At 48.7% G+C, this 11,128-nt stretch overlaps 4 protein-coding genes and 2 non-coding genes across 6 annotated transcripts; 3 read left to right on the forward strand and 3 right to left on the reverse strand.

Annotated features, from left to right (window-relative positions):
- Positions 1-646: 646 nt before the first annotated feature.
- Positions 647-2,089, forward strand: ASPWEDRAFT_107109 (thermophilic desulfurizing enzyme family protein; the record flags this gene model as incomplete). The annotated part of the gene is made up of 3 exons (XM_040827861.1): positions 647-981; positions 1,043-1,164; positions 1,221-2,089. 3 exons carry the CDS (start codon positions 647-649, stop codon positions 2,087-2,089), a joined length of 1,326 nt encoding a protein of 441 aa, XP_040690204.1.
- Positions 2,090-2,423: 334 nt separating this feature from the next.
- On the forward strand, positions 2,424-4,782 carry ASPWEDRAFT_50000 (putative vacuolar segregation protein (Pep7); the record flags this gene model as incomplete). The annotated part of the gene is made up of 6 exons (XM_040837358.1): positions 2,424-2,702; positions 2,798-2,820; positions 2,876-3,378; positions 3,431-3,805; positions 3,856-4,075; positions 4,137-4,782. The coding sequence occupies 6 exons, from the start codon at positions 2,424-2,426 to the stop codon at positions 4,780-4,782; spliced, it is 2,046 nt and encodes a 681-aa protein (XP_040690205.1).
- Positions 4,783-5,250: 468 nt separating this feature from the next.
- Positions 5,251-5,323, reverse strand: ASPWEDRAFT_t109. Its single transcript has one exon. It is a non-coding gene; the product is annotated as a tRNA-Lys (tRNA).
- Positions 5,324-6,193: 870 nt separating this feature from the next.
- yvc1 (putative potassium ion channel Yvc1) lies at positions 6,194-8,762 on the reverse strand. Its single transcript, XM_040834831.1, has 5 exons — positions 8,632-8,762; positions 8,250-8,577; positions 7,264-8,198; positions 7,069-7,209; positions 6,194-7,008 (listed from the first exon to the last, which is right to left on the reverse strand). The coding sequence occupies exons 1-5, from the start codon at positions 8,705-8,707 to the stop codon at positions 6,497-6,499; spliced, it is 1,992 nt and encodes a 663-aa protein (XP_040690206.1). The 5' UTR covers positions 8,708-8,762; the 3' UTR covers positions 6,194-6,496.
- ASPWEDRAFT_t81 lies at positions 6,205-6,277 on the forward strand. The gene has a single exon. It is a non-coding gene; the product is annotated as a tRNA-Lys (tRNA).
- A 342-nt stretch (positions 8,763-9,104) lies between the features above and the next one.
- Positions 9,105-10,782, reverse strand: ASPWEDRAFT_38128 (translation initiation factor eIF2 subunit alpha). Its single transcript, XM_040834832.1, has 4 exons — positions 10,502-10,782; positions 10,263-10,425; positions 9,991-10,198; positions 9,105-9,937 (listed from the first exon to the last, which is right to left on the reverse strand). The coding sequence occupies exons 1-4, from the start codon at positions 10,577-10,579 to the stop codon at positions 9,460-9,462; spliced, it is 927 nt and encodes a 308-aa protein (XP_040690207.1). The 5' UTR covers positions 10,580-10,782; the 3' UTR covers positions 9,105-9,459.
- Between the last annotated feature and the right edge of the window lie 346 nt (positions 10,783-11,128).

Genomic DNA, 11,128 nt, shown 5'->3' on the forward strand with positions numbered 1-11,128 from the left:
CTCAATGATCATCATCAACCCGCCTCGAGTGATTGGAGCTACAAAGTCAGAGCGACATCTCGACTTCTTTCAATCCAACCCGCCTTACCCAACACGGTTCTTCCTCTAATCCGACGGCTAATGCGATCAAAAATCCATGATCAATCCGATCAACATGTTGCGCAACCAGCGTTCCTAAATTTGAGCATATCTCGAATCTACATAACAACGGAGGGGTCATGAAGGCGTGATCGGAGCGAGAAGCACACAATCCTCATATCGGGCAAATCATCTCCCCCATACCCCAGTGATGTTCTCCAATTCAAACTACAGGTGATCAGCAAACTGACTTAGTTCTTATTTTTCAATAGATTGTTTGTTTCTAGGTTAAGGGATCCATTGCGGGTTGCAAAAAAAGGCACGCGCGAGAATGGGGGGATGAGACAATTCGTGATTGCGAATTCGTCTTGGGAAAGCACATCGTAGATGGGTTGGGATGGCATCATCGCATGGTGTTTCGGAGCAATAGTTACTAGAGGCCCCCTCGTGGGCCTTGGGAACGTCTATATAAAGCGGGGGTTGCTTGCTGTTGCGACGATAGTATACTCTTGAACAAGGAAAAAGAGAACCCTCGCAGGACGATACATAAAGATAACAACCCGAGATCATGTCAAACATCGCTACTCTCCAGAATCATCCCACTCCAAACCCCCCTCCACCATCATCGGACCCCGCCATTTATCAAGCTCACCATGACGCATTCGCGGCAGAGGGGCAACCCACTACCACCGCCGGATGGCTGGAGCGGGCTCAAAAAGTAGCCGAGATCTATGCCCCGGATGCTGGAGCCAGAAGCAAGGAGCAGAAGATCCCGCGAGCTGAGATTGCCCTGCTCAAGAGCTCGGGACTGCTCAAGGTCTTGGGTGATGTCAAATATGGTGGCGGTGGTCAGAACTGGGAAACGGGATACAAGGTCATCCGAGAAGTTGCCGCTGGTGACGGGTATGTTATCACTGCATGTTGATCTTGCTGGAGACATAAGCTGACACTGTTGGATCTGTAGATCCATTGGTATGCTCCTGGGATACCACTTACTGTGGTCAACCACTGCACGCATCGTCGGAACACCAGAGCAACAGGAACGAGTTGAGAAGCTTATCATCGAAAATAACCACTTTGTGGGAGGTGAGTCTTTCTTTTACTCTCTGGCAAAAGGTCAATTGCTCATTTTTATATACTAGGTGCTGTAAACCCTCGCGACAATGACAGCCGTGTCACTCGTGCACCATCAGGAGACGGCCTCGTTTTCACTGGTTTCAAGAACTTCAACACAGGTGGAGTGATTTCGGATCTTACAGTACTGGAAGGTGTCTACGAGGATACCGAGGGCCACATCTTTGCGATCGTGCCAACCAACCAGCCAGGAATCATCTTCTCTCACAACTGGAACAACATCGGCCTGCGTCTCACCGAGTCTGGCTCTGTTAAGATCGATCAAGTCCCTATCGCTTGGGAAGATGCGCTGGGATGGTCTGCAGAGACAAAGGCACCAATTCCTGAAGTCCTCCAGGTGCCATTCGCGTCTCTTCTCTTGCCCAGTATCCAGCTAGTCTTCGCCAACTTCTACATTGGCATTGCCCACGGTGCTCTCCGGACAGCTCGTCACTACACCAGAACTCAGACACGCCCGTGGCCATTCACCCATGACCCCAAGCAGAGTGCGACCGACGAACATTATGTTCTTGCTCGCTATGGAAGATTCCTTGCCTCTCTTCGCGCTGCCGACACCCTTGCTGACCGGGCCGGAAAGGAGATTACCGATGCGTTCCACGAGCACGGTAGTAAGAGGGATATCACCGCCCGTCAACGTGGAGAGGTGGCCGAATGGGTTGCCAGCGTTAAGGTGACTGCAACGCATACTGCTTTGGAAGTGACTGCAGGCGTATTCGAAGTCACCGGTGCCAGATCCACAGCAGAGAAGTATGGATTCGATCGCTTCTGGAGAGACGTTCGAACACACACTCTGCATGATCCAGTAGCCTACAAGGAGTCGGAGTTGGGTAGATTCTTCTTGCTGGATGAGGTCCCAACCCCGACATGGTACACTTGAACATTTTAGTAAATATTTAGTCGATGAAATAATAATCAATGCAAGAAATAATGCCAGCATAACCCCGGAATAATTGAATATGATAGATGCTTAATAGCGTGACGAGGCAGGCAATAATCGTTCTGCCTTAGTGTTGTCAGGCGGCAAACGCAAGCGTTGGATTAAACTCCACCCTCTCCACCTCTGCTTCTCTCGTCCCTCTCCAGCTCGCCGCATGCTGGGCTGTGAGGCTCTCGCCGCGACTCCCTCCCATCGCCCCCATTCCTCTATACCTTCCTACTACCGCTCCTCGCGGGCCACACTGGCTTCTCATGCTCCCATAATCAAATAAATCATGTCCCGGAGGACGCTGGGTGGAGGTCGTGTCCTGGGCACCGCGAACGCTCTCTCTCCAGCGGCCGCTTCACTTCCGTCTCCGCAACCAAAGCCAAGGGTTCTGTCGCCCTCCGCCAGCAGCCTTTCTCTCAGTTCGCAAGCTTCCGCTTCCCAGTTCTCAGCAGAGACTCAAGACCTTACCTCGCGCATCTCTCTCGAGAATGGCGATACCTCTATTTCCGCAGCCCCGGCGGCTGCCGGAGCTCAGCTTGCCTGTCCGATTTGTAGTGAGGAGATGGTATGGACCTCCCCGCTCCTTTTTTTCTCCCCCCTTTTCAGCCTCCTCTTTTGGTGGCGCTTTCCCTTTGATATTTTTTGCTGACAATCTTGCAGGTGACGCTGCTACAACTAAATAGGTACTACCTCGTGTGGCTTTTGTTTCCCCTTGTACCTAATTAATGCGATCTGTAGGCATCTCGATGACGTACATCAAAATCTAGAAGACGATCGACAAGATGAAGTCAAGGACTGGTTCAAAGTTCAGATGGATAAGGCAAAACGTTTCCAACCCCTGGCAGTCCTGAATCAGAAACTGAAAGGACTCGACGTTTTCGAGTCGAACGAAAATCTCCAGCCCCCCGCAGTCACCGCCAGTAGTAGTCGATCCTCTGCAGGAGCCCCAACACCTGCCATCGACGCCCCGAGACCGGTGGACCCTGAAGATGTGATAACAAAGGATCACTGGCAAATTCGGGGCATGTACGATACTTGTTTGGAGCCATCTTGTGGACAACGACTTAACGCCACCAATGGCTGCGTTAACTGTCGGAAATGCGGGAAGTTATTCTGTGAGGAGCATACAATGTATCAGATGAAATTGTCTCGATCTGCGCAACATGAACCCGTAAGAGGCATGTGGTTCAGGGTCTGCGAGACTTGTTATAAATCACGGGAGGGATATAATGACCACAATGGTAGATATTCCCTACTATTCAATTGGTATGGGGGAAGCTAATTGAGTATCAGGTCTAATAAGAAATCGATTCGATGATTTCAAGGCTGTGAGGAAGCCAATGGTTGATAAAGCTACATTAGAGGTTTCTCGGTTGGAGAAGCGTTTGACACGGCTTACCCAACTGTTGGCTAACTTGCCCCTGGAGCAAATCCAGTCGGGTGGCAGCAAATTATGGTCAATTCCATGGCAAAGTGATCAGCGAAAGTCCCTTGAACAAACAATCGTCAGCTGGCAAGATGACTCCACTGTTTCTAGATGTCCATTTTGCCAGCAAGACTTTACTGGCTACACTTTTCGAAGACATCATTGCAGAACTTGCGGGCGAGTTGTATGCGGTGATCAAGTGACGGCATGCTCTAGCGAAGTTCCCTTGAGCATTGCGCCCTGTATGCAATTTACCTATTATTTCTATGGAACTTACACTAACCTCGCATAGTATCAAGGGCGCCTGCAGAGAAGTCTGCCAGTACCGGTGTAATTAACATCGATGTCAGGCTGTGTAAAGAGTGCAGAGCAACGTTGTTTGATCGACGAGATTTGGAAGCAGATCTCATGCGAAAACCTCCGGACCTGAAAGCATATGAGAACTTGACGCAATTCGAAAGGGGCATCCGGCTCCTGATGCCTAAGTTTCAGAAGCTATTGACAGCTCTGCAGTAAGCTTTGAACTCACGTTTTTCTTCATTTGGACATTATTCTGACGGCGAGCCATAATAGAGACACAAGACGACCGCCATCAGGTGCTCAAATAGCCGAAGCATCAAAGGTCCGCAAGCGACTTACAGATTCCTTTGCCCAATACGATGTCGCTGCAAGGCGCATTCGTGACCTCCCAACAAATTCTCTGACGCAACAGCTCCTTCAGAAGGCGATCTACCAACAGGCCACCAATTTCCTCCATCTACATATGCTTCCTTTGAAATCTCTGCCTAAGATTCTCAGGCAAGCAACAGCCAACGGACGGCTTCCCAGTGGCACTAGCTCCCCTAACCCCAATACCCCTCATATAAACAGCCCACCAAGTGGTCTACGACCACAGGAATCCGCCCTTGCATCTATAAAGTATGGAAGAACTGCTGCTAGCGGAAGCAACGCCAGTCTAGCAAGTGATAATAGCAGTGCCATTTCCGCGATGGAAGCAGAGGAGAAGTCTCTTCGAGAACGACTCATTGTGCTGGAGGAACAAAAGTTTTTTGTTTCCGAAATGATTGCTGACGCAAATCGTCGCCGTAAGTTCGACGAAGTGAGCAGTCTTGCAATGAACGTTGAGGATCTCAGTCGTGAGATAGACCGTGTCAATGGCATGCTGGATGGGTTGGATTTTGAGGGCGTTTACACGAGTGGTCAACCGACGCACACCTAGGGGTGGTTGCTTTCCGTGGTCTGTGGTATAATACGCCCCTTGATCATATTTTTGCTGTCTAGACCCCGTTTATTGTACGAGGGGGCAGTAGGCTCTGAGGCCTGTTGACGCAGTGTTTACGATACATTAGGGCCTAATGAAGGTCCTGCCTGTCGTGATACATGGCTTAGTTCGGGGGCTCTCGGTGCCTGGCGTGGCATTGTTGTTTTCTTGATGATACTCGCATAGCACCAGGCGTTTTGTGCAATACATTGATTCCGTGAACCGGCTTTCTTTTGGCCATTTCCTATATATATGGGTTTTTAATTCAAGGTCTTCTGCGACAGGCGTACTGCTTGCTACTCACCTGCCTCGCTATGCATAGAGCCACGCCGACGCTGATCCACATGGGGAAGGAAAGCAGAGCAAATGTCCTGGTCAAAAAAAAAAAAAAAAACAACATGCAGCAGCAAAAAATGCAAAAAGGAAAGCCGAACGCGGGGGTCGAACCCGCAGCCTTGAGATTAAGAGTCTCACGCTCTACCGATTGAGCTAGCCCGGCTGCTCTTGTTGTAACAGCGAGCGTGAAAAACTCTGATATTGCTATATTAGCTTTTGCATGTCGGCTCCACATTGCTCCACATGCTACTACTGTATGTAATGCACCACAAGTCTCACTTGATTTTAATTCGCAAGACACATATAATTTTTGTATTGACAGTTTAGTAGACCTTACATGTGCTGATATATCAATTTTAAATAGTTAAGAGCGTTTTTGGCTTGGTTATGCTATATGCTAACCCCCGCTTTCCCCTCCGCATGTTCGTCACCCAAGCTTGCTACACTGGACATCTGCGATATTCTCCAATTATCCTCTAAATCTCTTTTACCACCTAGCAGTGGCCTTTGCCTTAGCGCCCCCGTCTACCTGCTTAATGCACACTTTGCGTTGTTGAGATCTTCAACAGGGTTCCCCGCCACGCCTCGCATAGACCGAGATATGCTTGTCGAATATCGTATGGTCTGCTGCTGCATGCTCCCGATTATAACCACTATTTCTAGTTGAGTGGAATATGGTTCTCTTGCCGTCTGTTTCTAGGGCAGCTGGCTTATCGTCGTGGTTGTTGGTACTATGTCGACTTTGCAACTGCTATACATATGTACACGGGCATGGTTGATATATATGTCTAACACATGATGGACCTAGTAGACGCGAGTCTTATCATGAAGATCCATGACTGGCAATTGACAAAATACTCAATCGATCAAATTTCTATCATCGGTTTGGGGAGTCATTTGGCGTGTAGTGGTGTTTGATATTTACAAGGGTGAGCGTGCACGGGCATGACAGGGGTCCCCTACATCTGGCAGGGGCAAGGATTCTGATTGTTCAATTGTTTTGGCTTATAGAGCACTAGTTTTCAACGCTATCCAACAAGAGCAGCCGGGCTAGCTCAATCGGTAGAGCGTGAGACTCTTAATCTCAAGGCTGCGGGTTCGACCCCCGCGTTCGGCTTTCCTTTTTGCATTTTTTGCTTGGTTTTTGCATATTTACATTTTTTTTTTTCTTCTTCTTTTCCTTTATTTTTCCTTGCTTGAAACGCTATCCCAGTCAGGTAAATAAAGCAGACAATAAACACCAAGCCTCCAAAGGCAGATAAGAGATCGTTATAGACATAGAACATAAATCATCGTAGTATCAAGCATAATGCATAAGATCAGTCTGCGCGCCCCATTACCATGAAACTGCTTCAATTCCAGCAAACTCGCCACTACCATCAGCAGCGGCGGTACCGGAAGAAGAGGAAGGGGGAGGGGGGCCAGAAGCAGTAGTAGCAACAGCAGCAGTGGCCGCGCCCTCCTTCATGCCCTTCTCCTCAGTCAATGTCTTGACCATCTCTGCCAACACTATAACCTGTTCCTTCAACAACTTGACCTCCAAGCTACAGGGATCCACATGAACATCTGGCGTGGAGTCCTGCACCGCCTGCTTCCAACTGTCGTCAATATCGAAATCCACTTCTTCCGCGACGTGCTCCCATTCTTGTGCGTTATTGTCGTCTTCTTCGCCGCGGCGACGGTTCCATCTGATTCGTCGAGCTTGGCGAGTCTCGACTGTTGCGGTGATTAGAAGTACGGGTGAGTAGATGATGCCCATGACCACGTCGTTGGCCTTTGAGTAATAGCGAGCCGGTAGCCACCATTCAAACGGGGCGATTAGGAAAATGATTTCTAGGAGGTTGAAGGCTAGATAATTTGACTGTTAACTAGGAGTCGTCTGTAGTAATAGAGCAGCGATGGACCTACGTGGTATGAACATGTTCTCGTCTGGTGCCCGGACAAACTGCATTGTCTTCTGGGCAAAAATTGCCATGTACTCGTCAATGGCATTATCAGAGACGTCTTCGTATGCGCTATTGTAGAGTGCAATCAGAATGTTCAACAGGACTATGTCATGGATTAGCGATGATTTTTTTCAAATGTTAGGTCAGACATTCATACCAGTCATGACAATGAACGTGAAAATGTAGTAGAGAATGATACCAAACGGGAAAGCAAACTCTTGAAAAGTATCAAACTCAGGGCTCTGCATGACACTATTTGCCATTCCTTGAATAATAGTTCTCGTGATGGGAATGTCGGAGTCGACTTGAGCCATTCCCATAAATGCCTGGAAGAAGCCCACGAGAACGACGAAAAGAAGGGCAAAGAAGATCAAACTTTCCTTCATCATAACCCTGAGAATGACGAACATGGCACCGAAGAAGCGGAACGAGTCCAGGTAAAGCATCATGCGCATCCAAAACATTGGCCCCGCAAAAGCTAGAAAGTTGTAGCTGAGCCGATTGTACTTCAACCTTAGCTCATCATTTGCAGAGGGTGAGTGTGCGAGTGCAGTAATGCGCAGGAAGAATGACACAGCAAGGATCGTATAAAGTGTCGAGTTGAAAGCATTCCAAAAGTCAAAGTAGTTCTTTCCGATCTTCCAAAGTTTGGTCAACTCGTCGCAGATGAAGGCAAGCGTCATAACGTAGAGAATTCCTTCAACAAAATCCAAGTCCCCGGTCGGATTGACAGTATTGATGACGCCAGTGTACAGCGCCAAGTATACCAACGAGAAGAGTATCTGGCACATGTTCTGATACAGGGGAGTCTTCATCCGATCCGGGTGAAAATGAGACCAAAAATCAGTATTGTCTTTGTTATGGTATTCCACAAAGTTGGTGGGGTTGCCGTCCTGCTGGCAATACCAGCCATGCCAAAGATACTTAATACATTTCTGGTAATTCGAGGACCCAATTACCCTAAGGGCATGAAGGTCCACGGAGCGTTCGATGACGTTTGCGGGGTATGTCTCTTCCCCGTCTACGAAGATGGAGTACCGCTTCAACAGGGCCTCTTTGAATAGAAAGTCTTCATCTTCCTCGGATTCAATTCTAAAATCCCGTTAGCAGCTTAAAATAACGGAGGAGCAAGAGTTGAAATACATCCGCTTCGCAATAACTTCACATGCGAGGGCTCGACATTCGTGAAGGTCAGAGTCCCAGAGCTCGACAAGAGCTTGAATCTTGAACCACCGTAGACACACAAGCAGGCAATAGAGAACACAGGCCCGGAGCTCCTCTCCACCAGCTTGCTTTGCGGTCTGCAGCACGTCTTTGGTGATGATGCGGCTATTCGGGTCGGTGATGAGGCTCTCATCGAGCTCGCAGGAAACAACTTGTTCAATCTGATACTTCAACCGAAGAGCTACTTTAGCAACTTCTTTCGAGGGACCGCTCGGAGCTGTTTCGTCGGCGGCATATGAAGGCAGCACTTTCAATCGTGTTAGCTTTTGGTCAAATGCTGGTGGTGTTTACTATGACGTACATCGGCGCCTCTCCATATGGAGACGATGTCGAGCCTGGGTGTCATCTCTGCTGAAAATATCCCTCCAGTGACCCATTATGGACAAGGTAGAGCTATCTTTGAAAGATAGGTGATAGATAGATGGGGTGGTGCAGCAGCAGGGGACGATGCAAGATCGGGCACGAATGCAGACCGACAAATGCCAAGTCTTCCCCGCTAGCCTCGATAAGGTTCAGGTTAGTCGATTCAGGCAGTCTATCCGTAGATAGCTATTTAAATAATACGATGCTCTGGAAATTGATTAGACTGTCGCGTATATGTACAATAGATCGATACGAAAGCTGATAGCCTAACACATTACACCATGTTAAAACACTTCAAAAGGGAGTAAGCTTTAATTTGCAGATCTAAAGGTACCATTTAACAACTTGGACCCTCAGGCCCCAAAAAAAGAAACATATGTACACCAGAACATGGAATCGAGCTCCTCTCATCCAGAGTTCAGCTGTAAAAGGAACACCCAAATGACATGGCGAATCGACACCATACGGAAAGCAGTGTTGGTGGCATGGCATCTCACGGATAAGTCATTCTCAGAGTTAACTGAGAGCAACACACCCCCATCATTGCCTTGGACACTGCTCCTGACCCCGATTCCGCTCGTGAGCACATTAAACCGTCTCCCGTTTCATTACTCATGTCATATTGAAACTCAATTTTTTCTTCGTTCCCCACCGTCCGTTCTTCGTTTTTTTTTTTCGTGCTTTTCGAAGCGTGCGCAGACAGTTCGGTTGCTTGCCCAGCTTCTTGCGGCTAAGAAGTCGCCATTTGATTGCTGCTGCGTACAGTTTATTCGGGAACGCCTTCGTCACTGTCGGACATGTCCTCGTCTCCGCTGACCTGCATGTTCTCACGCTCACGCTTCTCCATGAGCTCTTGAAGGGCGGCATCGTCGTGTTCTGTGACGGCCTTGGGTGCCATCTTGGTGATGCATGCACCTCCCGACTTCTTGATGTTGGCCTCGATCTTCTGAATAGCCTCCTCGAGCATCTTGATACCGGTGGACTTATCCAAGCACTGGCTTGTCAAAACGTAGAGGGGAGGGGCGACCAATTTAACCTTGACCTGGCTTTCTTCGGTGTTATCGGCTTCGGCGGTGCGCAGGGCCTCCTTGACGGCGTCGATTCCATCATAGCCGAAGCATGTAACCTCGATATCGGCACGGACCTTTGTTGGGTGGGGAGTAAGCTTCTTGCTGATGTACAGCGTCAACTCCTTCTTGACGGCCTCGCTGGGGAACTCGGTCTCATTCCAGGCATCGGGGTTTCTAATTCAGTATGAGTCACCGGCCAAAGTTCTTCCTGCAGATGTTGTTCTTACGTGATAGATCTCTTGAACGCATCGTGCGAGTGGCCGTATTTCCGGTCCAAGGGCCATGCAATCTTCTGGTATAGGGTCTCGAGAGGAGTCTGGGTAGCCTCCGCAACATGACGCAAGATAGAGTGCACTGCCTTGCTCTTGTTATATCTCTCCTCACACTTGGTGACATCTTCAGGGGAAACTCGGCGCTTGGAAAGATCGATATATCCTGCACAATAGAAAAGGAAATGAGTCAGCGCTATTGTCTAGTCACTCAAACGGGGTTCCCGTACCCTTTTCCTTGTCCACACGGAGCACAATAACGACTTCGTTGCGTCCAATACGGATGAGCTTCTGAATACTACGAATACGTCTTCGCGACAATTCAGAAAGCAAAATCATTCCGTCGATGTTGTCATATTCCAGCAACTTCACGTACGCACCCATCTCGGCGATCTGCAAGGTTGGAACAACAACGATTAGAGAAAGTCCCTGGAAGTTGCCCGTATAAAGATATTCCCCGAGATCATACCTGCTTGACATTGACCATAACATAGCTGTCAATCTCCGGGAACTTCTCCTCGTAGAAGCGGCAATTTGTTAACGACATTTTGGCGGGGTTGCGCCGTGTTCCAGGCAAATTTATTAAACACTGATAAGAACGTCGAAAAAGCACTGATCTGCGTCGAAGGATGTTCCACCGACGTAAAAAATCACTTCTGTTAGAAGCAAATGTCCGAGACGAGTTGGACAAGGGTTTTGGCGACAGGCGACTGATGGGATCGAAGCACAATTCAAATCGCTTTGTGGCGGCTCAAAACCCACTTTTGGGATATCACGGGACGCCACAGAGACCACAACCGCATTCACGTGAGAGATACACTCACCGCCTGCAGAATCCAATGATAAGGTCTTATCCGTATCAGCGATTGCTTCATCATTATTCCGGACCTAAGGCACGCACTTGGGCATACAGGGCGCTGAAAAGAATTGGAAAAAGCACCTGAAACTCGCCTCTGAGCATTGATCAGCTGAGCTATTTTACGTAAACTCTGCGGCTATTTATTACCATATCGACCTTCCTCTTTGGTCTTGATGCTTACCATCCCGCTAGCCAGCACTTGGCCACCGCCCACCGCGCCGCTCCTAGTTTTCAACA

This window comes from Aspergillus wentii (assembly GCF_001890725.1).
Source record: "Aspergillus wentii DTO 134E9 unplaced genomic scaffold ASPWEscaffold_3, whole genome shotgun sequence".
NCBI classification, from domain to species: Eukaryota; Fungi; Ascomycota; class Eurotiomycetes; order Eurotiales; family Aspergillaceae; genus Aspergillus; species Aspergillus wentii.

Excerpts from the sequence above, each read along its gene's own strand:
- yvc1 (XM_040834831.1), bottom strand. The coding sequence starts at position 8,707 with ATGGGTCACTGGAGGGATATTTTCAGCAGAGATGACACCCAGGCTCGA. Across the intron at positions 7,210-7,263 it reads CACGTTCATTGTCATGACTG|TCCTGTTGAACATTCTGATT; the intron begins GTATGAATGTCT and ends TCCATGACATAG. Across the intron at positions 7,009-7,068 it reads CGAGAACATGTTCATACCAC|CCTTCAACCTCCTAGAAATC; the intron begins GTAGGTCCATCG and ends CAAATTATCTAG.
- ASPWEDRAFT_38128 (XM_040834832.1), bottom strand. The coding sequence starts at position 10,579 with ATGTCGTTAACAAATTGCCGCTTCTACGAGGAGAAGTTCCCGGAGATT. Across the intron at positions 10,426-10,501 it reads TTATGGTCAATGTCAAGCAG|ATCGCCGAGATGGGTGCGTA; the intron begins GTATGATCTCGG and ends CCAACCTTGCAG. Across the intron at positions 10,199-10,262 it reads CCGTGTGGACAAGGAAAAGG|GATATATCGATCTTTCCAAG; the intron begins GTACGGGAACCC and ends TCTATTGTGCAG.